Raw genomic sequence first — 27990 nt, forward strand, 5'->3', positions numbered from 1 at the left:
TATACAACCAGTGGATTTGTTCGTCCGTATTCGACAGAACTTTGCATATCCAGAACATTGTTTGCATCATTTAACAACAAGCCTTAGAGACTTGACTTAGTTTAAGCTTCACCATTTGGCCAGCAAATTGAAGTAAAACACTGCTCCCCCCCAAGCCACAATGTCAACTCGTTCTTTACGCTCGATTAACCATACACATGCTTGTAGCTGAAATCAACGACGATTCGTTCCGTTTAGTTTTATTCGCATCAATTCTCTATCCATGAGCAACCTCCATTCTGAGCAAAATATTAGCTCAAAATAAAGAAACTCGTGTTCTCTTTTTATTTCCCCTTTTCCTCTTTACACTCTCAGCTATCCGCCAAACACCACACAACATTTCGGTGCACACGACGCAGCCATCTCACGATGTGCGTGTGGTGTGGGGTAAATTGTCGTTTGAAATACTACTATTTGGCTCCTTATCTTCTTAAATGCAGCTAAAATTGCTTTTCTCGCTTTATAAGTTCTCTTTTCTTATTCATCCTCCTCATCATGCCCCCTCTGCCGCCCACTGTCTCTATCGTCCCGCACGTGTTAGAGGGTGTGAACCACCTAATCAGCCTTTTCTATTCGATTTTCTCCACCCCCTCACCTCACCAGTAGCCGTTTCAATAGTCTAAAAAAGCGTCTTTTTTCCTTCTCCAGTCTCGCCCATAGAACGTACCTTTGACCCCATCTCTTACAATAGGATTTACGAAACAGGTTTTAAATAGACACAGTTCGAGATGTAACGAAGAATCCATAGAAAATAAAAGCGCACTAAAACAAAAAGAAAACAGACCTAGAATTAAACGCCAAAATGTGTCTAACTCTGCCCTAACGTGAAGCTTTCCGGTTTGTGTTAATAGAAACAAATGCAAACAATTTCTTCAATCCCATATCTTTGCGCCTTTTCATGATGTCCGTCCTTTTTTCTCCCCCTAGTACAAGTGGTTGTGTAGCATGGATGCGATCTTTGATCATGACTTCCTAGGATCCTTTGGCAAGCGTGTCGATATCGACATACCCCAACCGAAAGCGACATCAACTGCAGCACGATATACATATAATATCAGTCACAATTAGAGCGCGGACAATTCGTACTCTTCACCAACAATTTCTACAACAATGTTGCGTTGTGATTTGCGCTTTTGAGCACTCCAACACTTCAACCATCGGCAACAACACAGCGCCTGCCTGCATCTCTTATTACATTTAACATTCCGACGGTTTCGGAAGGAAAGGATTTACTAACACCTAATCTAACAGATAAAAAGGTGGTGCTGCACACGTGCGCTTCTCGCTTGGCTGATTACAGTTTGATCGTTTCCGCGTCATCGCCACTCACCACTCCACCACCGTGTGTGTGTTTTGCAGTTTAGTGGCAGTGTGGTTGTTTTGTTTTTGCTCCGCCAGCACACGTTTAACGTTTCTTTTTGCCAACATCTCTTCGAATCGGAAGCGGATAGTAGTGTAACAACGAGCACAAGGGCAGGGGAATATGGAACGCACGCCACCAACACCACCACCACCACTAACGTTGCGTTCGATTTGAATCCTTTCTTCGCTCTCCTATTTCAATGCTCTATAAATGGTCCAGACGCAGACGGACGCCGCCAGCGTGGTCACTATTCGGTGGCTGTACGTGGCGAGCCGATTGCCCTTGTGCACCAGCACTACCGGCGAGGATGCTCCTTCCGGGACGGGGATTTTCATGAGGTTTCGCTGCTTACGCTCCACCTGTGCGGGACAGAGCGGTTTAGAAGATCGTTGCCATGGTAATGTAGCGGCTACTGAACTCACCTGATACTCGACGCACGGATCGCAGGTCCAGCAGATGGCGTACAGGCTTGTGCAGAACATCGATACGGCACAAAAGGAAGCACTGTAGATTGTGAGCTTTTCCCGCCAGATGAGACCTGAAGCCCAGAACACAAACCAGAACATTGGGTTAACATTGGCCACAAAAATGCTTCCGAACTTGAACCACTACTCACTGATTGCTATCGATGCGGTCCCGCTAATCAGGGCGGTTTTGTGCAGACAGTTGCCGACCGCAATCCATCGTTCCGTTTCCTCGCCGAGCCGCGTCGGTTCGATGACGATGAAGCGCACCTTATCGAACAGTGCTTTGTTGAGGTCGGACTGGAACATTTCGTGCGCATTTTCACCTTCGTACACCTCCCGGATCACGCGAACGGTGGGCGATATCAGCTCGCTGCAAAGGGGAAGGTAAGCATTAAAGTGGATACATAAAACTGCATAGCTGTTGCTAAATAATACATTTTTAGCATGTAAATAATGGATTAAAATTAACACCAAACCCTTAATGTGTTACTGAAAGTGTTGCATTTCCCGTACTACGCTTAGATGGCGAAACAATAATAGCCACTCACTCGATGGGACTTAACCGTTTCGGTTCGACCGAAAGCTCGGACATGTTACGCTGGCACTAACACGTCGGCTCGCTGTCGTACTTTACTCCTGTATTGGCGGATCGTTTCCTTATTTTCCAACCGGCTAAAGCTACAGGCTTCTGTAAACTTTCCGCTCAGCTCCTTCTAAAGAACTTGGTAAGGAATCCACCACTCGGTAGAAGGATTGTATGAATGAACTGCACACTGTCGGCACGGTTTGCTGTTGCAGCACTGCGCTATGCCACTGGCAAACTCCTCCGCGAATCGGTTACTACTCCGCACACCGTCTGCTGGCCGTCTTCGACCTTCTCCGTGTTTCCGCGTTGAGCTGCAGCTGCACGCGCAAGAGGTGGTGGTGGTGGGTGGTGTTGGTTTGCGTTTTGCTTTCGGTGGGTTAGTGCACTAACAAATTAGGTCAAGTTCTGTGTAACGGATCCGTGCAGTGTGTTTTTTTTTTGGGTTGGGGGGCATTCAACGTCCAAGGGTGATGAGACGGCGACGAGACACACATACGATGGCCGATGGTTTGGTGTGGTTTGGCATGCAAAAGGTGAGAAAAAGAGGAACAAAACAATTGCGGTTAGTGTGGAGTATTTATGAATGAAAGTTAAGCTGGTTGATGGCTTCCCAAAATACAATCATAATAAATAGTAAATCGATTTTCGTAAGTCAATGACCATTTCGCAATAGCGCGAAATTAGAAACTTATAACGATTAGAATTCACCCTACTTAAGGGACTTAAGGGACTTTTTATCAATTAAAGGGAAAAGGCAAAATGTGAGATTATTTAAATTAAAATAAAGAGAACTTAAGCATAGCACCACTTCTCAAAAATTGCATCTAACCAAATGAAGACATTATTCGCTGGACCGATGCCGGCATGGGCGAAAATAGAGCTTAAAAATAGAACCGCATGCAGGTACGGCGCGTAACAAATGAACCAATAAAAATAGAATCCTTCGGTAATTGACAATAATAGAAATTAAAATTGGTTCGTCCTTTTGGAACCATTCACTTGCGCTTTTTCTCACAGCGCCGTGTTAGTTCCACCAACCAATGCAATCGTTATTAAAAACGGGAGAGCCAATGGTTGCATCTCAAGTTCAAGGTCAATCTCATCTCATCTGCACAGATGGTTTGGGAGGAGCAGGGGGGGAGTCAGTGTCCGTATTAACTGGAAACACGGCCTGTGACCCGGAGCGGGTTACGTGTTTTTCTTGCGTACTTTCTTCTGCATTTCCTTCGATAAACGATTTATCTACAAATATGTAGAGTAAATATGAGTACGGGAAGGTGACACCACTGAGCTCGTCCGGACGGTCGTTCTTCTCCGGAGATCGGTTATGTAAAGGAGGTAGCATTCCCGAGAAAGAAACAGTCCCACACAGGCAACTCTTCGAGCGGAAGGGGAACGACGGGAAGTAGTGTTGCCACCGGGACGGAACGTTCACCCGGCAAAAGACTCGGTTCGCCCGCGGGCTGGCGATTGCACGCACATTTACCTTTCACTGCCACTGCTGCTCTCGGTTTCACTGGACATTTTCTATGCATGCACTTGCGTTTTGTCGGCCGGATTGCACACGGTGAACGTTGTTTCTGTCGGATTCTGCACGTATTCTTCCCCTCCCCGTGCTTTTCGAGCGACTAGAATAATCCGAGATATTTTTTATCACACTCTTTCTCGCCCGCTGTCAGTTGAAGTCAGCTGTCAGAACCAAGGTGGATTGAAGATACCAGGTGGTGTAAAAGGGCTCTTGGAGGGTCGCCATAGTTGAGGGTCTTTACGTCATTGTAAAACCGTTAACCATTGGTTTCCGCACACAAAGCATACTAAATAGAACAGATTTCTTTGTTACTACATGCTTTTTTATATGATTATTGATGTTATCGAAAAATGAGATACATTAACAAAAGAGTAAATGATTTGTTTCGTCACGAAATTTAAAATCATATGATCATGAGTTCTATTCTCTCTTAAATCGTCCATGTGTCTCGTAGATAATGAGGAATAAAGGTTAAAATAGGATATATAAATGATTTTTTAGTTTTTATCCTCAAACATGTCAAAAACACAATGAATTGTACAATAAATTCACGAAATGCCACAAAATACCCCACTTGAATATATGTTTTAATGTTAAATAAGAACTTGCAAAGCCCAAAATATGATATCAAAATTGATTTAATCGAAAACATGTAGTAGAAAAATTAAATGGGCCAATTAAAAAATGTAAACAAAGTTTGAATTTTGAGGACCTTACGTCAAGTGACAAATTATCAAAATGCACTAGATTCCACCACCTGATCTCCTAAATGTACCTTGGTGGCCGCTAAAATGCTCGCCTTGCCTTGCGGGCAGAGTGACCAGAAATACCGATATACACATGTAGGGTTTGAAGCAAGGTGTTATAAATGACAAGGTGAAGTTGTTCAGAGCAAAATGACATTTCTCGACTTGACATTTCTCTTCCGGGGGCTCCGGTATAAATATCGGGGAGGGCTGGTGCGGGGTAATGAAATTTGTATGCAGAGAGTGACAGATGTCCCCCACAATGTCGCCCAGCAAAAGCGATAAAAATCAACCTTCTAAATACATTATTCTTGGTTTGAAGGAAAAATCTCATTTTTTATCATTGAACTATAAAACTCAGTCAAATAATCTATTCAATCCAAATCATCCAGCGAAAATCTAATGACAGCACGTTCGATAAAATCGTATCCGATGGAGCACTGCAGCGGCCCTAAGCGGTCACGTGGAGCCTTGAGAAAAAGAACTTGCCACCACTGAGAAGAAAATGTGCCTCTTAGTCCTTCTTTGGCTTAGAATTCCTAGTACAATTTTCAGATCGACTCTTTAGAAAGACCTTCATTTGTGTAACCGCTGATCCAAATCTAATCCATATCCTAGATAAAGGATGCAAATTCTCGTGAGATAGAGTTATGTACACATGCGCTACGCGCTATGATACAGGTGCTGAGTAAGAAAACGGTCGCAAGCGAGCCATCGATGTTACTCCACGCGCGGAGTCAAGTTCCAACGGGAACTCCACTGGAAGCAGGTTCCCACGACCAGGTGTGGTGTCGTATGTTCAGACGGATCGAGGCAACATGATCATCATAAACGTGGACGACAACGTGACCGGCAAACCTGGCAGCACCGAAAACACCAGCCTAGCTAAATAGTACCGAATCCAGAAGTTAGCTTTAGTCTTAGTTTAGCAGTTCGCAAATAAAGATCCCCAGTAATATTTTTTAAAACTTACTCCGGGTTATCGTAAACATAATTATAGAATTTTCGTTTTGCGCATTAGCACCACCCTCTCATTAGCACCACCACCACCTGAGTTTCGAGTTTTAACCTACCGAAAACTACAGATAAAATGTTGGTGCTCCGAAACCGAAACCTACCAAAATAATCTGGCCACACTGTGTGGGGGAATTCCTGCTTGACAGTTTCGCACAACAATAACAAGTCATAGCAAACAGTGGATTGGTACGGGCAGCATTCCAGAAAAAGCAACCCGACAAAAGTCCTCCCATATGGCCTCCCGTGGCCTTCCGTAATTGCTTTGCGGGTTGGCGTGTTGCGTTTGAGTGCTTCCGGCTCCCCAGTGCAGGAAGTGTGCCCCATTGCCAGACAGTCCCGCGCTCTACCAACCAAACCCCCAGTGCAAACGTACACAGTCCATCATCGTCCCGGGATCAGTACGCCCCTGCCGTAGCACAGAACCCGTTTCAGCATAATTACATCGTCAATCGGGTGGCATTCCACCGCCGAACGACGACGTGTTGTGCAATCGACTCGAGCCGTTTCCAACCCGCCTAACCGGTGATGTGATGTGGCACCGTTTTTCGGAACACTCCACTTCGTCGCTTTAGTTGCACACATACACCCCCAGCATCCACAGTACCACAGGGAAGATCGCACGATGGATAAGGTGGAAAAGATATTCTCCATCAAAACGCCCCGCATCAAGCAGAAGGATCTGAAGTGCCGCAATGGGTGCGGATTTTATGGCAACGCGCAATGGAACGGCCTGTGCTCGAAGTGTTATCGCGAGCGGTCCCTCAAGGAACGGCATACGAAGCGTAAGTGTAGGCGGTGGAGGAGGAGAAAAAGGAAGGCGGCTGGAGATTGCGACCGCGGTTCCACGGAAGGCGGTTATCGGGGGAAAGCGCACATGCAGAAGCGTGTACTACGCTTGCACGTGTGTGTGTGTGTTTGCATGCTCCGGAAGAGCATGCGATAGAGGGGGAGTTTGACGATGAGTGTATGGCACATTATCTTGTTTTTTTCTTTCTGCAGCATTTCGACTGTCCAAGAGTGATCAACAGCAAAAGTCCGGCGCGGATCAGGCGTCCGCTTCCCATAGTCAGTCGGTGCCACAACAACAACAGCAACAACAGCAACACTCCCACCAACAGCAATCGTTGCACTCGAAATTGATCCCGAAGCTATCGGGTGAGCGGGACGAGAAGAAGAAAAAGTTGAATTTGATAGATTTTATTAAGAAATCGACTCCCGGGAGAGGTAATTTAAGTGTTACATAAGTCCCAGTTGCAAACGCAATTCTAAACGGCCGAATCCTCCTCCCCCCCTTCCTTCCAGATTCGGAAAAATCGCGCCATCACAGCAGGCAACCGATCGAGAAGCTCGAGCAGGAATACGTGGACGCGCTGAAGGCGCTCAAGATCGAGGAGGCGGCCAAACAGGAGCTGAAATACTTCATACACATGCTCGACCAGCAGATACGCAAAAAGTACGCAACGGTCAGCGTGGACGAGCTGTCCGAGCTTGTGCAGAACGGGTACAGCAAGTTCCGCGACTACATGCATATGGAAAACTCCAAGTTTGCCGGCGCGACGGAGGAAATGCGCGAGCAGGTGCTCGACTTTTTCGAGCGCTGCATCATGACGAAGAACCACAAGTATCTGTTCTCGCCGCCGTCCACCGACGATGAGGACAACGATTCGTACATTCACAAGCGCATCCGGCAGCTGAACTGGATCACGGCCGAGCATCTGATGTGCAGCATCGACGAGGTGAACTCGGAGGTGCGGGAGCTCGCGTACACCGCCATCACCGAGCTGGCATCGGTGGATTCGTTCCTGTCGCCGCAGGAAAAGCTCGACTGCATCGTGCGCTGCTGCCGGCACATCTTTAGCTTCCTGAAGAAATCGGTGCAAGGGCCGGCCAGTGCGGATGACTTTCTGCCGGCGCTGATCTTCGTGGTGCTGAAATCGAACCCGGTGCGGCTGCACAGCAATATTAACTTTATTACGCGGTTCAGCAACGCTTCGCGGCTGATGAGCGGCGAGGGCGGTTACTGTTTCACCAACTTGGTACGTTTTCGATGGGTTGGGAAGTGTGGCTTATTGCTCATTGTGTTGCCATTCCATTCTTGCAGTGTTGTGCAATTTCGTTCATCGAGAACATTTCGGCCGAGTCGCTCTCGTTGACGCAGGCCGAGTTCGATAGTTTCATGTCGGGCGAGCACGAGGGCACGTCGGCGTGGGAAAGTGCACTGATCGCATGCGAAAGCTTGCACCAGATATCGGAAAACATGAAGGTGATGAAAACGATTGCGGCGAAGAAGGAAGTGCTGTATAGCGGAATCATTGCGCTGAACGAAGAGATTGACACTTTTGGGGTAAGCAACGTTTTAGTATGATTTTCCTTTTCCCACATCCACTTCGTAAACAAACGATTTCTTCCATTTTGTAGCAAGAGATTCGACAAACGGTAGCGGAGGTGCTTGACCGCACACCGCTCGTGCTATTGCCCTGCAAAACGCCGGCTCGCGTTGTGGCCATGCGACAGCAGTACCTGTCGTCCTCGGTCGGAGCCGGCTACATTGACCCTGGCTCGGTACAGCCCGCGCTCGGTGGCGGCCATTTTACCTCAAACTTGGTAGCAGCCAACAAAACGGTCAACATTGAAGCTGCCAGCAGCAAACCAAAGACGGTGGTGGTCGGTACCGCATCCAACCATCAGTCTCCGGCGTCCGGTTGCAGCGCGGCCGGCGAGGTAGAACAGCTGGTGCAAAGTCTGTCCAACACGCTGACGACGCCGCTGGTGTCGGTCGATGCGGGGCCGCCGGAAACGGTCGCCCCGTCGTCACCGTTCTACGGTACGATGAGTGCGAGCAATTCGGCCGACCTGCTGTCGGCCTCGCCCTCGTTCGACTACAACAACATCTTCGATGCGCAATCGCTGGACGGGCTGGCCACGCCGGACGATCTGGCGACGGATTTTATCCGCGGCATACGCAACATCAACTACGACTTTGATTTTTCCGACCACAGCGGGGAGAACAGCACGGCGGAGGACTTTGACCCGCGGGCCACATTTAAACCGGTACCAGCCGTACCGACGGAACAGACGAAACCACCGATCACACCGTTCGATCTGGAAGAGTTTGATCCGCTGCTGCAGAAGGACGGGGCCGGCTCGACTGGTCAGCGTCCGGCGGAACCGTTGCTACCGCTACCGTTACAGCCATCGACGGTATTGGCGAGTGGGGGTGCCGGTACCGGCGGTGGCAGTCTGCTGGATGATTCTCCCGGCTCGCTGATGCTGGAGTCGCCGCTGAAACCGACCGTCGCCGACTTCCACGGGTTATCGCTGCACGGGTGCAACATTCCGACGATAACGTGCGCGACCGGCGTTCTACATCCTCCACCGGCTGGCGGTGGTGGTGGGAGCGGTGGGAGTGGACAGAATGGGCCAAAGGCTACGTCGAGCGGTCGGAACGCTAACAATGACACTAGCTTAATCTAGACCGGTGCAAACGAAAGGGGACGTTGGCGTTGATAGTGACTTGTTATTGTATATTGTTTGCAGCAGTGCGGAAGCACAGTGGACGGTTAAGATAAAAATGGAACAAAAATTGTTTGTTATTTGTTTAGTACAAGAAGAAGAAGGAGAAGAAGAAAAAAATAAACACACTTATTTGCTAATTCAATCGAACTTTGCCCTTGCATCAGAATTCTTTACGAATGTAATGTGCGTGTTGTATAAATGTAAAAAAAACTTCCCTTAGTCATATAAATACGCCCATTAGTGTTGCACGCGTAATTTAATACCAACTGCGCGAACGTGTGCCGTAATCTCAAGTAGCCGGGAGAGAGTGAGGGAGAGTGAATGCAAAAAAAAACAGGAAAAAGGTTAAGAAAAATCTAAACAATCGAAACAACAAGCTTGATTCGTTCCGTTCGATGGGTGTAAAACAGCACGATCAGCAAAAACCGCATCGAATGCATTTAACAAAAACGAAAACCAATGCTCAGTTGAGTCGGAGAGACCGAACGAGCGTTAGACGTGATTCTTGAGGTTCCGTTCATCCGTTTGCTCGTGTGATGTGCTGTTAAAATGTTATCATAGTTCTGTAAAACAACTGTAGCGAGTTACACGTAAACCCATAGATTACTATAAATGGAAGTTCCAGCAGCTGGTCTCGCCTGACCAGAGCTAGTGTGATATCGCAACCTTGAAAAAAGGGCAAAGAAACACGGAAATGTCGAGTTCTGGTAATACTTGATAAAATATTTCGATTAGCCGTTATGTTTTTGTAGCGAATAAGTTAAAACTTTATATTATTAAGTAGTAGTTAGTGTTTAATTTAAAATTGCCTTGCAAACGGATTGTCCGGCAGCAGTGTACCCTCCAGTACATTCATGACCCACATTGTACGGTTTTGGCCATGAATCATGCTTACACGCAAGCTCATTCACCAGCAAAATTCTCCTTTGATCCGCAAAAGGCGCGCGAAAATGCTTATCAGTGGGTGAGGAAAGGTGGCCATCCACGCGACATTGTAGTTTGGATGCGCTTTTTACCTGTTGCAATTTTTCCCCCCGTCCAACCGGTCCTGTATGTGCGTGACGTTGCGAGAACCTTCAAGACACACGCGCCACTTACGGGGAGTGTAGGTGTGAGTGTGTGTGGAGCAACTGCCCTTATCTTATCAGCCGTGAGTGCATTGAGTGGAAGGGAAGAGCACAGGAGCAAGAGGGTTTCGAAGATGTCCGAATGCATCCGTGATGCAGCCTCGACTCTCTGTTTACCCCCGACGTGATCGCGCCCGTTGATCCGCAGGTACTGGCGCGGAGCGGCAGCTGCGGCGGTCTGTGCCTGTTCGTACCTGTTTGAATATTTTGCCCCGTGCTAGCGACTGCTCTCGATCCAGTGTGTAACGATTCGTCTTCCAGCGCGCAGCAAGCAGCTTCGGTCACGCCACACCGTTCATCCGTTCAGTTCTATCAGTGAAATACCACCCGCCCTCTCTACCTTCTAGCGAGCCCAGGAGTGTTGCCATTAAACTGCCACGCGTACGTGTACCCCATCACAAAGTGTCTGACCCGTGGCGGAAAGTTCAAAGTGAATCAATAATTAATCGTCAAAACATAAAGGAACGAGCAAAAAAACCCTTGCTACCGTGATTAGCATACGATTCCTCTAAGTGAAAACGAATCTCTTCCCTTATCGCCGAAACGCCGACGCGGCTACCCGAAACGGCCTCTTCACCGAAAAAGCCTATGAAGTTGTGCGGCACGTGGCGATCGCGCTCCATCGCACTTTCCATCCAGCAATCGAAGTGTGCAGACGGGTGTGCTGAGCTCTGAGGAGTCGGCTCCGGCGGCGACAGCTAAGTCTGGCTGGTGCATCTCGTCTGTCCCGGCGGGCCACCACCCCCACCCGTGGTAGTCGGTGTCTGGAGCGCATCGCAGCACGAGCATGTGCAAGGAGCAGCTGGCCTACGCAGATGACAATTTTGCACCGCTGGCGTAGGGTGCCAACGCGGGAACCTCCTTAGGTAGGCGGCCTACTGCGCTTCCCTAACACCCGTTCGACGCTGCTTTTCCAACCAACCACCTAGTGCCAACGATTACTAGACCAACGCAAGAGTGTCAATCCATCTCGAACCGAATCGACGCTGCTTTCCCGATTACAATCTTCAATTCCGCCGCCTCCTCTATGGGCTAAGGGTTTGCGGGCCAGCGAAGGCACCGCTGCAGGCTCCCGACATCCTTATATTGTTGCCAACCTTCCACCCCTCCCAGCCAGCAATGTATCAGGCCGGTAAGTATCACGCAGTGTGTTTCCATCCAGCCGGAAGTGTGCGAGTGCATGATCGCTGTTGACATAATGATATGAAGATCGTGCTCGTTTTGGAAGAAAAACAAAAGGAAAGAGAGAAAGGGACACATACACACACACACAGTGAGGACAATTCCGTTGAGTGCAATGATAAGATAGCGCCCTAAATACTGCATCCCAGGTCGGGTCGGTGTCCAGCCGCTGCACAAGGTCCACAAGTTCCCGTACAAAACCATTCGAAGTGTGCAGTGCGCAGTGGTGCAAAGTTTGGAAATACGAACACCCAGGGACTGTTGTAGATTGTGAAACGCGTTGTGAAAGCTGACGAAATTGGATATCATAAAACCAGGGACAGTTCTAGTGCAATCGATGGTCACTATGCGGATATGAGTCAAGTTGTTACCTATGTGGTGTCCTACGGTAAGGAGGTGAACTACTGCAACTAGAGGCCGTTACTATGGAGATAGTCGTAGTGAACTAAGCGGTATCGTATGATGCATGATGAGGGGGCAAATAGTAGAATAGAGCCTGACGATGGGATGTTTGTTTGACCTTCGTCCAGACTGTTTGGTTGACGTCAGTGGACGATATTGAACGAGAGGATTACCGTCTGTGTTGCTCTCCAAGTTACATTCTTGACATACGGCTTTGAGGAGCAAGTGTCTTACTGAAGAATTCGCAGAATACCAAGTACTACTTTGTTTCGTTTTTAATGCAAACAGCGCTCATTAGCCGCTCATTAGTCTATTTCTTGGGACGTTTTGAAATTTTAGGATGTATTCGGAGATCTCCTTATTTCATCACCTTGCCTTTCTATGAGTGATATTGTGTGCCAACTTGTAAGAAGGAACGATCCCAAATAGCCAAATTTGCTTAGTCAACCAAAGTTGGTTAAACAGAATCGAACTTCCGCTAGCCGCTTAAATAGCGCTTAACCAGCCACCTTATGGCCATATTGAAGGGGATGTTTGTAAATTGTAAATGAATATAATGTTTAAAATAGTGATGTGCTCTTTGGAGCGCACCTACGACTCTGATCCGACTCCGGCCGAATCCGAACCACTAGTTCCGCCCGGAGTTGGAGTCGTCCGAAGTTGGAGTCATTCGGAGTCCTCCAGATCGATCAGAGTCAACAGAAGCTGTCCAGTGCAATGGGCTTGTGATCATGCATTTCATTTCGTTGTGTTTTTTGTCTTTCACTATGCGCGTGCATTTCGTATTTGTTTGGAAGGCCGACTCCGCTGAATACGGATGACTCAGACTCCAACTGATTCCGGACGACTCCGAACGACCCCAAACGACTCCGAACAAGTCCGGGCGACTCCGGACGACTCCGGAAGACTCCGGGCGATTCCGAACGACTCCGGATAATGCTGGGCGGACCTACCTTCCCGAGTCGATTCCAAAATTATAGGAGTCAGATCGGAGTCGACTCCAGTTTTTGCCAACTTTACTCATCACTAGTTTAAATAGTTTGCATTTAAATTCACAATCACTCCACGGAACGTTCTTAACCTTAGCCTTTCCATCATCAATCCAAATTCCATCATCAATCATGATCTTTGTAGTAAACAGCCACGAAGTTCTAAAAATGATAAACGCGAGATTATTAAAAAGCGTCGAACTTCTTAAAAGTAGCGTTTTATCTCTTAATCAGCCACAACATATGATATTGGAACAATTTTTCGTTAAACAGCCCTAAATCAGCCACAGAGTTCTGTTGCTGGCAATTTGGCTATGGTTACTGAGGACCGTTTTCTGTATCTCTCTAGCCCAACTGTCTACTGGCTTTCTAGTAATTCGCTACACTCCGTCCCAGGAGGTTGCACGATCGGTACATGGTTCAGTGATCAGCGATAGCGAAGGGAAACAGATTAAGTGAATTTTGCTCCAAAGATTAACCGTGACGGTTTATAAACAATCAATCGATCGACTCGTCAACACTCACGGATCCCGGGGGCCACATTAGCTCGGCAACCTATTACGAACATAACCAGCTAGTGCTAAGCACGCCGATAAGAGCAATCGATCTTTATGCTCCATCTGGCGCACGGGGATGTCTCTAGAACGATTTACAAGCACCTTCCCGTCTCGCAAGCTTACACCCAATGCACTTACTGCACTTCAACACCACTTGGACGCGTGCTGCTGTCAAACACCAGTTGCACCATACAAAGAAAGTAACTAACAAACCTAGAATCCTCTTGCACGGAAGCCTTTCGCGATTGCATTATCATGTTGCCCCTCACCACACTCACCCGCCTGTTCGCTCGCTCGCTGCTTATCGAGTGCTGCGATCGATGTTTACAAGCACCCGATGACTGTTGTGGGGCCTACATCAGCCAGCTCTCTGATACGGGGCCGGCTTTAGCATTTCCGCGGCACTGCTAGCGCGCCCGGTCGGGCTTAATCCGCACCATGCTGATCGTACTGAACAGTCGATTTTTCGCGAGCTTCATCGAGCGACGGTTGCAGACGCTCGTGGAGTCCTTCACCGACGAGCAGGACGCGCAGCCGACCGTACCCGTACCCTTGCTAGAACGAGCCGGCGCTAAGTGTTTCACCCTTATGCTCTCCACAGCGCGCACCGTTGCGGCGTCGAGCTCGAGCCGGCTGCACTCCCCCGTTGCCTGGAGCCGCAAGTCCGTGCAGGAGGGCTACTACGATCTCGAGGCGGGCGAAACGGAACGAACGCCCCTGCTGTACGTGCGCGACAATGGACGCTACCGGGCGAAGAGCCTGCACCGTGCCAACGATCCGAACCGGGTGCATCCGGTCGCGCTGGGGCTGATGGTGGCGCTGCTCGTCTTTCTGCTGATCGGTGTCGTGATCGGCGTCTATCTGCTGCTGCTGACGGGTAAGTGTGCTTCACACCACTGCACAAGCCTTCCGTACCTAAAGCTCCCCCGAATTCCTCAGTGCAACGGCCCTGGCCCGTATCGCATCCGTTCTTTTTGGTCGAGCGACCCGCCTGGTGGCAGTATCCGGTGGCGCTCGAGGCGGCCACACTCGACCGGCTTGCCGTTACGAACGTTATCGTACTGCACACCGACTCGGAGGATTGTCTGGATCAGGAGCGGTGTGTGCGCTACCTGCAAAACACCGAGCGGAGCTGCTGGGCGGCACGGCGTGACCATATCCCGTACAACTTCTTGATCGGCGGGGACGGTGTGACGTACGAGGCGCGCGGCTGGAAGAGTCAGCACGGGTTCGTCGATCTGCCCGGCCGCAACACAACGCTCGTGGTGGGCATGATCGGTAAGAGACGGTTTTGCAGAAATGTTTAAAAATTGAAAAAAAAAAGAAATTGTCCTAAATTGCTGTTTGTTCTCCTACCCTCTCTCCAGGCAACTTCACCGACCGTCAACCGGCGGAAGTACAGTACGCCGAGCTGAAGGCATTCATCACCGAGTCGATCCGGCGGCTTAGCCTCTCGCCCCAGTACCGCCTGCACGGAGCGGTCAATGCAACGCGTCCCTCGCGAGACGGTACAATCGCGCTGTACAGTCAGCTGGAGCGATGGCCACACTGGAAGGGGTTCGTCGCTCGCGACCAACCGTGATCATCGTTTGCGCCATTTTCGGACACCGCGTAAAGTAAACACTGCGCTGCGCTTTCTGTGGGACATATTTTATTAGGCCAAAAAGCTGTGTAGAGGTTTTCCTTGTACCCGATAGGCTCACAAGTACATCTCCGTGTCGTTCTTGCCATATACATATATATTCTGAGCTTCTTCCTTGGTTTTGTGAGTGTGTGGTCCCACTAAAATCAACCTAAGTCCGCGGGTATGGGCCCGTTCGGGTAGCTCTAAAAGTATTACATTGTGCCTAACGCTAGACGCCATTCTGTGGCGTGCCTTATACGTTTCGTGGCCAGAAAGCGCACTCGAATACACACTCGAAAAACTTCACTCACTTAAGGAAAAAAAGTAGGGAAATTAACAAAACATGGGGGCGATAAGAAAAACACTGTGAAAATAGTATAAAAATCCAACGAAACGATAAAAAGAAAAAAGAGGAAAATACACAAAAACAAAGAAGTTTAACAGCTACCAATATATGAAGTACGCGTTTAAAGTCTAAACCCAGTCAGCTTAATTACACAATCATCTTAAACCTGCCGAGAGCGTGGATTCCGCCGATCTGACGGCGGCACTCCTCCCTGCTCCACTCCACGATAGGGGTTAGATGTTATCACACAAACACACCACTCACACATACATACATGCATCCTCTATACACTACGCTCTTAGTACTAGTGCTGTACTAAAAACAAAATCTCTATCTCGCAGGTTCGCCGCCTGTGGTTGTTTCTCTTTCCCTCTCTCTCTCGCTCTATCTCTATCTCTTTTTGGTCACTAATCCACCTCGAGCTTGCGGAAGCTGCCGGTGATCGTTTCCATCCCGAGCGAGCTGTTGCTGTTGTTGTTCCGATCGGTACCGTTCCGCGAGACGATGCCCCGATCGCTGAGGATGCGCATGTTGGCCGAGGACAGCACCAGGTTCCGCTTGGCCGCCAGCTCCATCTTCCACAGCTCGATCATCTCCGCCATCGGCATCGTGCCGCCGAGCTCCTTCGGCAGACAGGCCGGATCGACCTTCCGACAGAGGTCCGGCACGGTGACGTGCACCTGTGTGGTTTTTGACGTTACATTGTGACATTAGCAAAGACACAAGATCGTCCCCGCCCGGTTCCCCCGCCCAAACGTACCTGTAGCCGTTCCTTCATCTTTTTGCTAACCATCGATTTGGCGCCCTCGATGATGTACTTCACCGTGGACGGGACGTTCACCAGATGGACCTCCTTGTTGCGCATCGGGATCGACTGTTCGCCCCACTTCATGATGCGCAGGAAGTCGGTCGGGTTCCAGCAGGCCACGTGCGCGGTCGAGATGCCCTTGAAGTCGCCAATGTGCACCAGCCCGCAGATCTGGTTCTCCGGGTCCTCCATCAGCGTTTCGTACGTGATGAAGTGCAACCGCGCCATGTCGGAGCTGTTGTGTTCGGCCGGATTGAAGTGATCTGCAAATGCGGAAAAGGGGGAACATTTTCAACGTGTTTTGCAAGCAGAACCCATGGAGGAGCAGAAGCTTACTTGCGAATCCAACAATCACCCGACGACCGTGCTTGTCCCGGATGGGCGACGGGAAGATGTAGCCACCGTTCAGCAGCTTCAGCACGCTCGGCGACATAAAGTCGAGCGTGTGGATCAGATGCGTGAACACCTTGCGGAAGTTCAGATACTTCAGTATCATCTGCTGCGCCATCGGTACGCTAAACTTTTTCGTGCGCAGAAAGCGCAACAGAAACAGATCGTCCGTGCGCACGCCCTCGACGTCGCCGTTCTTCTGCAGCCAGTCGCGCAGCTGCTCGAGCGACTGCTCGCGGATCGCCTTGTCCTCGCGCAGCTCCTTGCGGGCGATCTTCATGACCGCGTCCGTCACGCCGGTGTCCTGGAAGAAGTCACCCTTCAGCTTCTCGTTGCTGGTCCACGGGAAGTTCAGTATCACGCGTGTGGTCGTCATCGTGTAGGCTTTGGTGTTTGCTCTGGGGCGGTTGTGGTTGTGGAATTGGGCTACTTGTGGATGATCTGTGGGAGAACGTGGGACAAATGAGAACAAGAATTGAAAGTTGAAATTAGTACAAAGATTCGAACAGAAGGATTCTAAAACTACCACCAAAGCAATCACTGAATCGTCAAGGTCACCATTTTGTGACAGCAAGTTCCCGTCCAAAGTTCTCCAAAGCATTGTGCGATCATTCGCATAGCCTCCAATGTATTTTTACACCCAAAATTCTGACTAGTCATTGTCACCTGCCAACTATTTTTTGCGTTCTAAGGTCAAAGTGGTATCTAAAGGGTCGATCACCGATCACCAACCCAACAAAACATTAAAAAAAAACCAGAAACCACCTTCCACCGTCGAAGTGCAAACAGGTGAAATCTTTTCGTCACGGCTGACGACAATTTATGCAAATGATCCAACCGCGAAAGGCAGCATTTTTGAGGGCGATTTTTTCATCCTCTTCAATCCTGCTCTTCAACGGCTCTCAGAGCGTCCGGGAATGAGGTTCGTTCTAGCCGGATGATGGATGATGGACTCGTGCCCAACCGGCCCAACCCCATATGGCACAGGAATCGGGCACGATCTGATCTTTGAACCATCGCTGTGACAGGGAATTGCGTTCATTTGCACAGCACTTTTTAATCGTTGCGCCGAGTAATTGATGCCGCTTGTTGGCGACGTTGGCTCAACGTTGTTTGCTCAGCGCAAGCACAACACACAACACAACACGCGGGTCCCATCGGCGAGTGGAAGGATTGATCATTCACGCCGAATTCAAAAACCGGAAAAGTGGTTTCTTCAACAACCGGGAAGAGCTACGATAATGCATGATGTGTAGACATATATGTGTGTGTGTTTTTTTGTATGCTTTGATGATGAGGATCACATCATCATCAGAAGCTCTCTGTTCGTCATTCTCACGGTAATAAAACAATAAAAGAATGTGCTTGAAACTACAGGATGAATGGAATGAATTGTTAAGAAACTTGGAAGTGTACTACAGATGACATAGTGCTGTTTTATAGCATCATTAAATTGTTCTACAGCTATTAAAATTAAATAAAACCAATACAAGATGTTAGACTCCACCCGAATTACACGGAAGAAATTTCAAAGCTGCTCCAAAAATTGGAATTAAAGCTTCCAATGCATCTCCTCCTTGAGTGACAAGCAGATTCAACATTCTCAAACACTTAAAAATTTAACGCGTTGTTTTCGTGTGCAGCAGAGATACTAAAAATAGTGATATTGAATTACAGCTGATTGGTGCTGCGTCCCTGAAGATCGATCTGACGCTGTCATTTGTATTTCCCATTTGCCGTTTTGGTAGAATGTTTGACAATAAAACAAAGTAGCCAAATGAAACAAATACCAGCTCACAAACACACACGTTGCTACCGTGTTGTGCTGGTCACTAATAAGAACCTGCTTTCCGTTCGATAAGGCACCGCTTACTTCGACGCAATGACCTCGCTTTCCCATTAGTGGAAATTCAACAACAACAAAAACGAACCCGGATCGTTAGTTTATCCTCTCAGTGAGGCAACACGGCCGGAACCATTCTTTCCGAGTTCGAAAGTCACCGAAAGCTCTACAAAGCTCGCGTCTCAAACGAGTGTTCCAAGTAGCAGAGACAACCAATAGCAATCCCGCTCACTCACCTCATTTGATAAGCAACGAAGGGGTCGTTAAAGCGCCCTCGTCAGCCCGGCGGAGGCCCCTGGGCTGGTGTTAAATGGACACAGTTAATGGAATTCCTCATTTGCAGATAATTAAACGAAGAGACAAACCGAACGGGCTGCACATTCTGCGGGGCGATAACGAGTTTGGGGAATGTGTTGGTAGCAGCATTAGCTGGCCATCCCATCGTGTAATGGTTTGATACTTTTCGGTCGTTAGGTTGAACTTCTTCGACCGATACCTAATGGTGGCGGTGGGAATATCACACAAGAACTACAACCAATTTCACTGTTTGACTCAATGTCACACATGAATCCCCCCCTAAAAGGGTCAAGGATTGTGAACTCTTCAACTCTCCGATAGTGCACAAATCGCAAAACGTTTGTTTCTCATCAGAGTTCCAAAAATGTACACCTCATCTTCACATATTCCCAACACTGACAGCACATGGTTTCTTCCCTCCCCCAGAAAATAAAGGTCTAAAAGGCGTGCGTTCCCATTACTCAACCGCGTGCGTACAACGCATGCGCAAGCGTGGGGTTGGTAACAGTCAGTTTAAAATTTGACTTTTGACTTCTCCCTGCGGCGCACTGCTTCCAAGCATGGCAGAGACTCCTTCCAGCGCCCACCGTTGAAGGTATAGATGGGATGCAGGGCACACTCACAAAAAAAACGATCTTTTCCAAAAACGAAACGGCTACTCAGCCCACCATGAACATTAAAAGGACTCACAAGCGGTAAAAGAAGCAAAAAAAAGAAGGTTCAACTTAGAAATTAACCTTCTTTGATTGCGGGCATGAATGAGTGAGCTTTTTTGAGCTGTAACGAATTATTCGCTCAACCGCAAAAAGGAACAATCCGCGACAAACGACGATGCCTTAACATTGCCGCCACCATCGCCGCCGCCATCTGTCAGTTCACATTTTAATGATCATGCCCAGGCGTGGGGTTGAATGGCGCGCCAGGATGACACACTTTCGTCACTTTTCCACATTAATGCTCGAAATGAACTTAACACACATTGCGGTGTGTACAGCTGTGGCTGCTGGGCACGGTGTACTGTAGAGTCCGTAGAGAACCAAGTGCCAAGTGCTAAGACGCCTGCAGATGTACGCAATCGGGCACACTTTTTGTGGTATTTAATCCTTAGTTTTTTGTGTGTGCTGCTGTTGCTGTCTCGCACCAATTGCAATGAGATGCGTAGATTGTGCCGTACGAGTGCTGTCACGCACAGAAATACGTTACATAATAATCACTTTGGTCGGATCGTGTGCGTCGGTGAAATGGAGACCCCCTTCCCCATCTACAGACTCACGTGCGGCACACAACGGTTGATCTGCGCATTGGCCGGCTGCTGCGGGAAGATAAAAATGTAGCGAAAGTGTTTCAATGCCAGCTGTGCGCGGGTTGAGGGGAAGATGTGCTGACTCATTAAAGGGATCTGTAGGACAGTGGGTCAGCATGATGGAGCTGCAAGTGTAAGTGTGTAACTGACCTACGCATGCGCGTCCTTTGCATGACCAGTTGCAACAAAATGGGCCGAGTAAATGATGAACTATAATGACGATTGAGGAGTTTGAGTAGGACGGAAACCTTTTTTTATGAAATAAATAATATTTCATAATTGGTTGAAGACGAGTAAATGAGCGACATGATGAATACGGATGGGAAGAATACTTTTTATTTTAGTTTGAAATCGATTAACCATGTTGGTTCTTTCTTGCAAACAAATTACTATTTATTCTGTAGACATGTTGGTGATTACAAGTATCTTCTTCTTATTAACGTGGTGCTGTACAGAGTTGTGAAACTTATTAAGTACCATGCAGCCGGATAGTTAATCCTTGCTACGGTGGAACATTCCATATGAGACTTGAAGCCACGGCGGACATGTCATTAAGTCGTACGAGTTAACGACTACTGTACCACGGAGCTGCCGTCATAATCATTACTAGTATAATATCGTATAAAACCTTCACGCTGAGTCATCAAGATGTTCATTATCTAGAATATATTCGGCTGGTAATGAAAATATTTAACAAAACAATAACAGTTTCAAAGACCTTTTTCAATCGCACAACTAATTTTAAATGCATAGCAAACACTAATAGGTTTCACGATGAGGCATTAAAATGTTAGAAGTAAAAAAACAAACAAACAATATAATGCAGTTCAAACTAAGCAACCAAACAAACAACGAAACAAAACACACAAAGATTAAATATCGTAAATAAAAGTGATATCAATTTCCAGGTGTTAATAGCCGGTCTCGTAGTACAGTCGTCAACTCGAATGACTTAACAACATGCCCGTCATGTGTTCAAGCCCCGAATGGACCACCCTGCCCCCATAGGTAGGAACGACTATCCTGCTATAGGTAAAAAACAATAAGTTACTGAAAGCCAAAGCCAACACTAGCCGTTCAGGCTGGCGCCATGACCGACAACGGTGCCAAAGAAGAGGAAGTTAACAGCAAATGTTTAAACATAATAAACAAATAATTGTAATTGAGAAGCTGCTAAGTCAATTAACTGCAAAGCTTTCAAATATTTATTGCATAATGAACGATTAAACTGAAAGCTGAAGCGAACAATGAGAAGAGAAATATAAAAACACAAAAAACGGATTAAAAATCAATTTACACATGGGTGTCACATTAATAACACATTCATGACGCAACACATTAAATTAGGCTTAAAAAGGAACTAGGCCATAAATTAAAATTACACTAACGAAATTGCTCCCAATAAAACCTAGCCCAAAAACAATTCATTAACGCCGAACGAGAAAAGTGTGTTAAAGTAATCAAATCATCCAAATTGCCCAATCAGTTTTGCACATACACGGGACGCTTCATCGCTTCCCCGCGTGTGTGATTAACGATTAACGCGGCGTTTGACCCCATGTGTTGGGGACTGTGAGGTTGCATTTTACTCTAACGCACTGCCCTGGCTAATGTAATCGTCGAGCCAGGGGTGAAAAATCAGCTGTTCGCTTCATTAATCATATTTACCAATCGCTTACCAATCGCAGCAAGCCAACGTCAACGTTGGCGGGAAGGTAGTAGTGTAGTGTAACGACGCCCGATAAGGGATCAGGGGTGCCTTTTCTCTGCCGTAGCAGTGTTGCAGTGTAGTGTGGTGTGCCAATTTATGCTGGCTTACGATCGTCTCTCGACAATCGTCACGGCTAAACGACGGGGTGTGATGGCTTTTGTTGGCATGATTAGGCACCAGCTGAGAGTCAGATATAGTACACGTGCGTCTTAAGAGTGTTGTGCGTGGTGGTGGCGATCAGATCGAACAGGCGAGATAAATACAGGCAGGGTAAAAGGGCCGTCGAAATTATGTATCATGTCATGGTATGATTATTAGTGAAATGAGATCACTCGCATGAATCCACAGTTTGGTAGGAAAGGTATCCGGTATTATGACTGATTGGTAGGGTAATGGTAATGATTGGAGGTTTCTTTTGGGGACTATATTAACCAAATTGAAATATACCGAATGAAATTGAAAGAATGCTTTTTAATAAATATTAACTTTAACTAATACAAACTAAAATTGCTCTCAATCCTCTGTTGAAGACAAAGAAACGTATCAAAATATAAGATCAATTCCCATAAATGATCAACAGCTGGTTAACCAGCGATTGAGCAACAACACTAATTGGAATCGGACAATAAATAATACACGCTGGGGTTTTACTCAAATCCAAAATCCAAAATAAAATCATTTGAAATCCTTGACTTTTAAAGCGTGATGCTTCATCTGGGCCCTTTTAACAGACGACTAGACACATAAAACTCTCCCCATACGGCTCATTCACATGTGCATTCTCACCTACGGAGCCCTTACTGCTGACCCTTCCGAACCGGATCATCTTTCGCACCAAGGCTAGTATCAGCTACTAAAAAGCGTTCGTTTCTGTGTACGTGTGTGTGTTTATTGTACCTTGTTCCCATCAATATTCAAGGTTACAATTTCGTCATTCCCAACGAACAACCAAACCGGAGAGCTATCGATGTGGAACGAAAGATGCATTTCGGTGAGCCCGGATCCACCGGATGATGCAAGGGCCTGATTTCCTTGTCCAACTTGGAGTGGGTGAGGATTAACGAGGCCCAGCATCGATCTGCCATTTGTTTTCGTTCACAAACAGACTGGTGGAGCTTTGAAAGTGTGTTCCAAATTTTATCACATACACACACACGCGAGTGAGCCTGACGTGTTGATTTGAGGTTCGAATGCATGGACCAGACACAACACACGCACCAGGCGATGGAAACCCGTTCCAGACTCATTGACGATCGAGAGCATTAGTCGTGACGTTTTATTCTTTTGATATCAGTAAAACTTTGGAGCAAACAATTCGCACGCAAAAGCTTTTCTTTCATGCTTCCCAAACACCCAAATTCTTACGCGATTGCTCTCAGACGATCTTAAAAGGCCGAAAATGTAGAGAAACTAAAGCAAAAATACTAAAACAGCGATCTATAGTAAATTATGTCCACGTTTAACGTCCACAACGTTCGAAATGAAAAGGAAAATGAAATGCAAAGAAGACGGGAAAACTGCGACACGCAACGAAACTGTCCGCGCTCCTCAGGGGACGACAGCATTAACATTGACATTGAAAGTGAAGAGGCACAGCAAAAGCGCCGTCCATGTTAATGACCTCGTGAAAAGAGGAATTTGCGAATAAAAGCAAACTGACAGATTTAAATATGGCCATCTGCTTAAGATTGGCTCAAGATTGACCTGGGACTTTTGGGTGTTTTGTGCGTGTTTTTTTTACATCGAGGGAAGATCCTTCCTTCTGTTGCTGCGTAGAAGTTCTCAAGTGGAGATCCTTTTGCTAATCAGTTTGGTTTGGTTTATGGATATTTAATTAATGCGCATGAAATAGGACACTCCACTCGGATGGTGTTAATTAGTAAATTCATTAGCAATGTGTTTGTTGGAATGGCAGAAGGTCTCTTTTTTCCAGTACATTCCATTTTTACCTAAAATGATTGTAAATACTGAACGTTAAGGCATCCATTTAACGAGAAATTGTCTACCTAGGCAAAACGTAAGTCATTCAAGCAGCCCACATCGAAAAGAAATTCCTCCTAAGAGAGAAAGCTAATCCAATAATTGACAATTTTCTCATGATTTTTACAACACGAAAGGATGTTTAAAAATGCCAAAAATCAGCCAAAGCCAAGCTACGTATTTAATCCGAATTCATTCCCACACGTGTGGTAACATCCTTTGGCTGCAGCACCGGCAAAATGAATGCTCTGCCGTATCCAATTGGTTCCTCTCGACTGGTTGGACTACTAATGTCTTCATCAATCATGCCCGTGCTTTCCCCGCAGCGGTTACGAGCCGTGTGCAGAGGGTGACACGCAAGCCACCAACATTCGCTTGCCGCGTTTGACGCAATAGAATCAACGGCACATTGCGCATCAGCAACTGAAGCGCATCATTTACGCTTCGGCTCTCGGTTGACGTAAAATGCGACGAGTACGTCGACAGCCGGTTTATCAGCCGGTAGAGTTTGTGCGACATTGGTGACACTGGCAAGGTGACTTGCGAGGATGAAAAGCAAACTTTCGTGTAGTTTGGTGTGGCGGGACCGGTTTGATTATTTTTACACCAAACTTCCGATGTGAAGGTGGATGTGCCTGGGGAGATGTGTGCGGGGGGAGGTGAATTCATAATTCCGGCAAAGGAACAAAACAGTTCCTGCTTGCCCAAACTAGTTTCGTTCTTTGTAGCTCTCGGTGCCATTGAACGCAAGCGGTGTGTTTTTGGGGAGATTTCATGTTTTTTTTAAGAGGATTAGTGCATTTGTGAGATGCATTTCTTTGTTTGTATTGCAGCTCTTTGAATTGGAACGTTTAGAAAACGATAGAAACTTCCACAAACAAGATCATATTCAAACGCAACGTGACCTATTATTATCAATAAATCACTTCCAACTAGTATACTCATCCCTCCACGACTGATCTATTACAGGGTGAAACAATTTATCACTAAATGCCAGCTCGCTGCTATTGCGTCTTACACTGCTTGCACTTTGTTCCAATGCATCTTCCCATGGATTGCACTCCTTTAGCTTGCGGCACTGCGGTTAGACTTAAAATGAATCGCTTCCCTTTATATCGTGCCTAGCAACAGCGACATCAAACGTTGAAAAAATAATAAAAATAATAAACCAGTCCGATCTGGCTTCAGTGTTCGCATTTAATTTTGAATCTCACGCTTAACACAGCTCGCCTACTACAGCTTCAACTCCTCCAACACCGGAATACGGCCAAAGCGCGCAGCATTCTAACGGCGATGTCACAAAGCGCGGAGTTATCTGTTAAACGGCGATGATTTCCGCATCGCCACGGCGCGTCAAAAAGCTTGGCGTGTTTGTGTATATTTTATTCCGCTACCTGAAGGCTATCCGATTCGATTATACCGGCTCTTACATGACGAGCGTAAGGGCGAGTAAGGGGCAGGAAAAGACGTCCCCATAGCGCGACTGTTCTATGCGACACGGGGCAAGGAAGTTGATGGTCGTTCTAACTGGAAGGACAGTACGGTGCGAAAAGCTCCACACAACGAGGCACGAATTGACCAGTAAAGTGATATCGTCAACAAACGCGTGTGAGAAAACGGTTACGGATTGTTACGATTGTAGCCACCAAGCGTCGCTTTTGCTACAGTTCGAGGCGGAACGCAAATTTTAGAAGCAAACAAAACGAGTTTATTCGTTCATCCGCTTATCTGCCTTATTATCTCGCTGTAGGGAAGCCCTATCGAAAAACGGGGGGGGGGGGGAGGGGGGTTGGGTATTCCTTTAAAAATAGCTCAAAAACTAGTTTTTCTTTAACGCTTCCTTTGTGCCACCCTGCGATTCGTTTCGCTGGGTGAGGTTTGTAGGGAGCCTAATTAATATACGCACATTCCCCAGGCGCACGGATTGCCTAACCCTTCAAGCGAAAGGGGGGATTATTTATGAACCCTTTACCCTTTATATCGCTCCGTCTCAACACACTAGCGCACAAACGATCCATACATAATTCAGCTTCATCATCAAACGCATCGATCGAAAACCAAACGGCCCGAGCAACTGGCGGCTGTGGCTGCGGAAAGTTAAACCTTTGGCTGGTAAGCGGGAAAGCATTTGTAGCGTTTTTCCCCTTCCAAAGGTGGTGTTAACAGCATCGCAGTAGGTCGGTCCATACCGTCCAATCGTACCGTGCTAATGCGACTCGATTCGATTCGTGCTGGGCAGGCTGGGTTGGGTTGCTGGCGGAATGGGTCTGTGTGTGGAAATTCTTGCAATTGCAGACACCACTGGTGGCGCGTCCTTACATAATCGGGCATTTGGTATGTGTGTACAAAAAAAAAGAGGGAACAAGAAGGCATATTTGCACAACGAGGGGAGAGATGTAGATTGAAATGTAACACGCCGTCGAGAAGGTTCGTCGCTTGCCGCTTGCTACTGAGCTTCCTTCTACGTAGAAGCGTTGAAGTCTTTCGTTCCCGCATTGGAGCTTATGGTTCCCAGTTGCTTATTTTTAGTCTCAATTTAGTAAACTTGTATCGTTTTGCTTACCTTTGGTGAGTGGGCGTTGTGCGTGTGACCGTTCGGGAAATGGTAGTTAAAATGGCGCTTTAACATTAACACTATAGAGATACTATTTTATTTGTTGTTGTCTCTTAAATCCACCAAACTTTTCTTTTATTTCACGCTGGAAAAACCGTTCTAAGCCTAAGCGTCTTTCTAAATTTCACTTTCACCTTCTCTACACTGCTTGTATATTTATTTATTTATTTTATTTTTTTCACAAAAAGTCCACAAATCCGGGATAGTCCTGTTGATTACTGTAGCAGCAAAATCCGTTACCGCTTCACACTTGGCACCACCAACACACCGCGTACCGAGAACCGCTCGCTACTGGTAGAGACCACCGAGCACACGCGCACACACCGGCTGAAGCTTTGAATCAGACTGACGGTGGGATTCATCCACTTGACGACGGCACACTATCTCTCGATCCAGGTAGGCGCGCGCGCTCGCTGGTTCGGGCCCGTCTTGCGCGGTTACTACGTGCGCGTGGGGTGGTGGATTAGTACCGATTGGCCTGGTGGTGATGATCATGATGTTGATGATGATGACAACAGTCAGCCTGTCTGCCTTCCCCTACCATCCCCTACCAATCATTACAAGCATCAGTGGGGCCAGCATAACGTTTGGTGGTGCGTTTCTCAACCCTCCCGAGCGTGTTCCCGAGCGTTTACGCGCGAAGAACAACGGTCCGAACGGAGAGTGAGAGTTGTTGAAGCGCGTGGTGGTGGCAACGCGTGGGGCAGAGCAACACGCTAGGAAGTGCGTTCTACTTCTTCTGCAAGCGACGAAACTTAACGCGCCGAAAAATTACAACAGCTGCTGTGCTGGAGCTGTGCAGGGTGATGAAAGCAAACAACGCGTTGCAGGTGATGGGGAGGGTCGAGACGGTCCGAGCCGTGTATCGATGTTGATATGTTGATTTTGGAATGTTTCGGGTTGCGCGGGTGGAAGAAAATGAGGCAAATTAGGATGGGGAGAGGGCATTTGGGGAAGGTGGAAACAGTTTACAATACACATCAGCAAAGCAGCAACGTTGTTGTGTATAAATCCGAAGATGATAAAATTAGGAGAGGTGTAACATAACGAACAATTTAAAGGGATTGCTGCAAACTTGCTTCATAAAAAACATACACTTTGAGAATTTTGAAGATTTTTCATTCATTGTGGATTTAACTCAATTGCTTTAATTTATATCTATATCAAAAGTAAATTATAGTTTTCGGTTTTTCATAACAACAAATATTATTCATGAGTAATTAGCCAGCTAATTCAGATTTTTTTTCAATCCAACAGACTTATTTAAACATTCAACCAAGTTGTTAATAAGCTTAACTAGTTAGCTAACTTAACTGGTTAACTGGTTTTGAACAAGTATTTGATTAGTATTTATTTTCCGGTGTGCCACCAATTTACTATTCGGGATATGCCAAATTGGACCAAAATTGAAGAAATGAGGGACATAAAACATACATGACATTTGAATTTAATCGTCATTTAAATAACAAGTAAAGGAAAATTTTAATTAAAAGCTCAATTTACGAAAATGTTTATGTTACCTACATGCGTCATAGGAAAGTTTCTGATCGACAAT

At 47.0% G+C, this 27990-nt stretch overlaps 4 protein-coding genes across 8 annotated transcripts; 2 read left to right on the forward strand and 2 right to left on the reverse strand.

Annotated features, from left to right (window-relative positions):
- Positions 1–201: 201 nt before the first annotated feature.
- On the reverse strand, positions 202–4136 carry LOC120900570 (transmembrane protein 11 homolog, mitochondrial). 2 transcript variants are annotated; one of them, XM_040307714.1, is made up of 5 exons: positions 3942–4134; positions 2418–2860; positions 2019–2239; positions 1825–1940; positions 202–1761 (listed from the first exon to the last, which is right to left on the reverse strand). In XM_040307714.1, exons 2-5 carry the CDS (start codon positions 2459–2461, stop codon positions 1594–1596), a joined length of 549 nt encoding a protein of 182 aa, XP_040163648.1. In that variant the 5' UTR covers positions 2462–2860; positions 3942–4134; the 3' UTR covers positions 202–1593. The 2 variants fall into 2 exon arrangements, with proteins under 2 accessions (XP_040163648.1, XP_040163658.1); XM_040307724.1 differs by lacking the exon at positions 2418–2860 and having other exon boundaries at positions 3942–4136.
- A 1766-nt stretch (positions 4137–5902) lies between these two features.
- On the forward strand, positions 5903–9409 carry LOC120897947 (rab5 GDP/GTP exchange factor). The gene is made up of 5 exons (XM_040303192.1): positions 5903–6528; positions 6746–6970; positions 7049–7782; positions 7848–8090; positions 8165–9409. The coding sequence occupies exons 1-5, from the start codon at positions 6369–6371 to the stop codon at positions 9218–9220; spliced, it is 2418 nt and encodes an 805-aa protein (XP_040159126.1). The 5' UTR covers positions 5903–6368; the 3' UTR covers positions 9221–9409.
- A 308-nt stretch (positions 9410–9717) lies between these two features.
- LOC120897960 (peptidoglycan-recognition protein SB2) lies at positions 9718–15594 on the forward strand. 4 transcript variants are annotated; one of them, XM_040303245.1, is made up of 4 exons: positions 9718–9969; positions 14121–14396; positions 14459–14797; positions 14887–15594. In XM_040303245.1, the coding sequence occupies exons 1-4, from the start codon at positions 9957–9959 to the stop codon at positions 15099–15101; spliced, it is 843 nt and encodes a 280-aa protein (XP_040159179.1). In that variant the 5' UTR covers positions 9718–9956; the 3' UTR covers positions 15102–15594. The 4 variants fall into 4 exon arrangements, with proteins under 4 accessions (XP_040159179.1, XP_040159171.1, XP_040159162.1 ...); XM_040303237.1 differs by lacking the exon at positions 9718–9969 and adding an exon at positions 10478–11521; XM_040303228.1 differs by lacking the exon at positions 9718–9969 and adding an exon at positions 11557–11959.
- LOC120897954 (clavesin-1) lies at positions 15154–26861 on the reverse strand. The gene is made up of 4 exons (XM_040303206.1): positions 26385–26861; positions 16634–17128; positions 16250–16560; positions 15154–16169 (listed from the first exon to the last, which is right to left on the reverse strand). Exons 2-4 carry the CDS (start codon positions 17061–17063, stop codon positions 15897–15899), a joined length of 1014 nt encoding a protein of 337 aa, XP_040159140.1. The 5' UTR covers positions 17064–17128; positions 26385–26861; the 3' UTR covers positions 15154–15896.
- Between the last annotated feature and the right edge of the window lie 1129 nt (positions 26862–27990).

This window comes from Anopheles arabiensis, chromosome 2, assembly GCF_016920715.1.
Source record: "Anopheles arabiensis isolate DONGOLA chromosome 2, AaraD3, whole genome shotgun sequence".
NCBI classification, from domain to species: Eukaryota; Metazoa; Arthropoda; class Insecta; order Diptera; family Culicidae; genus Anopheles; species Anopheles arabiensis.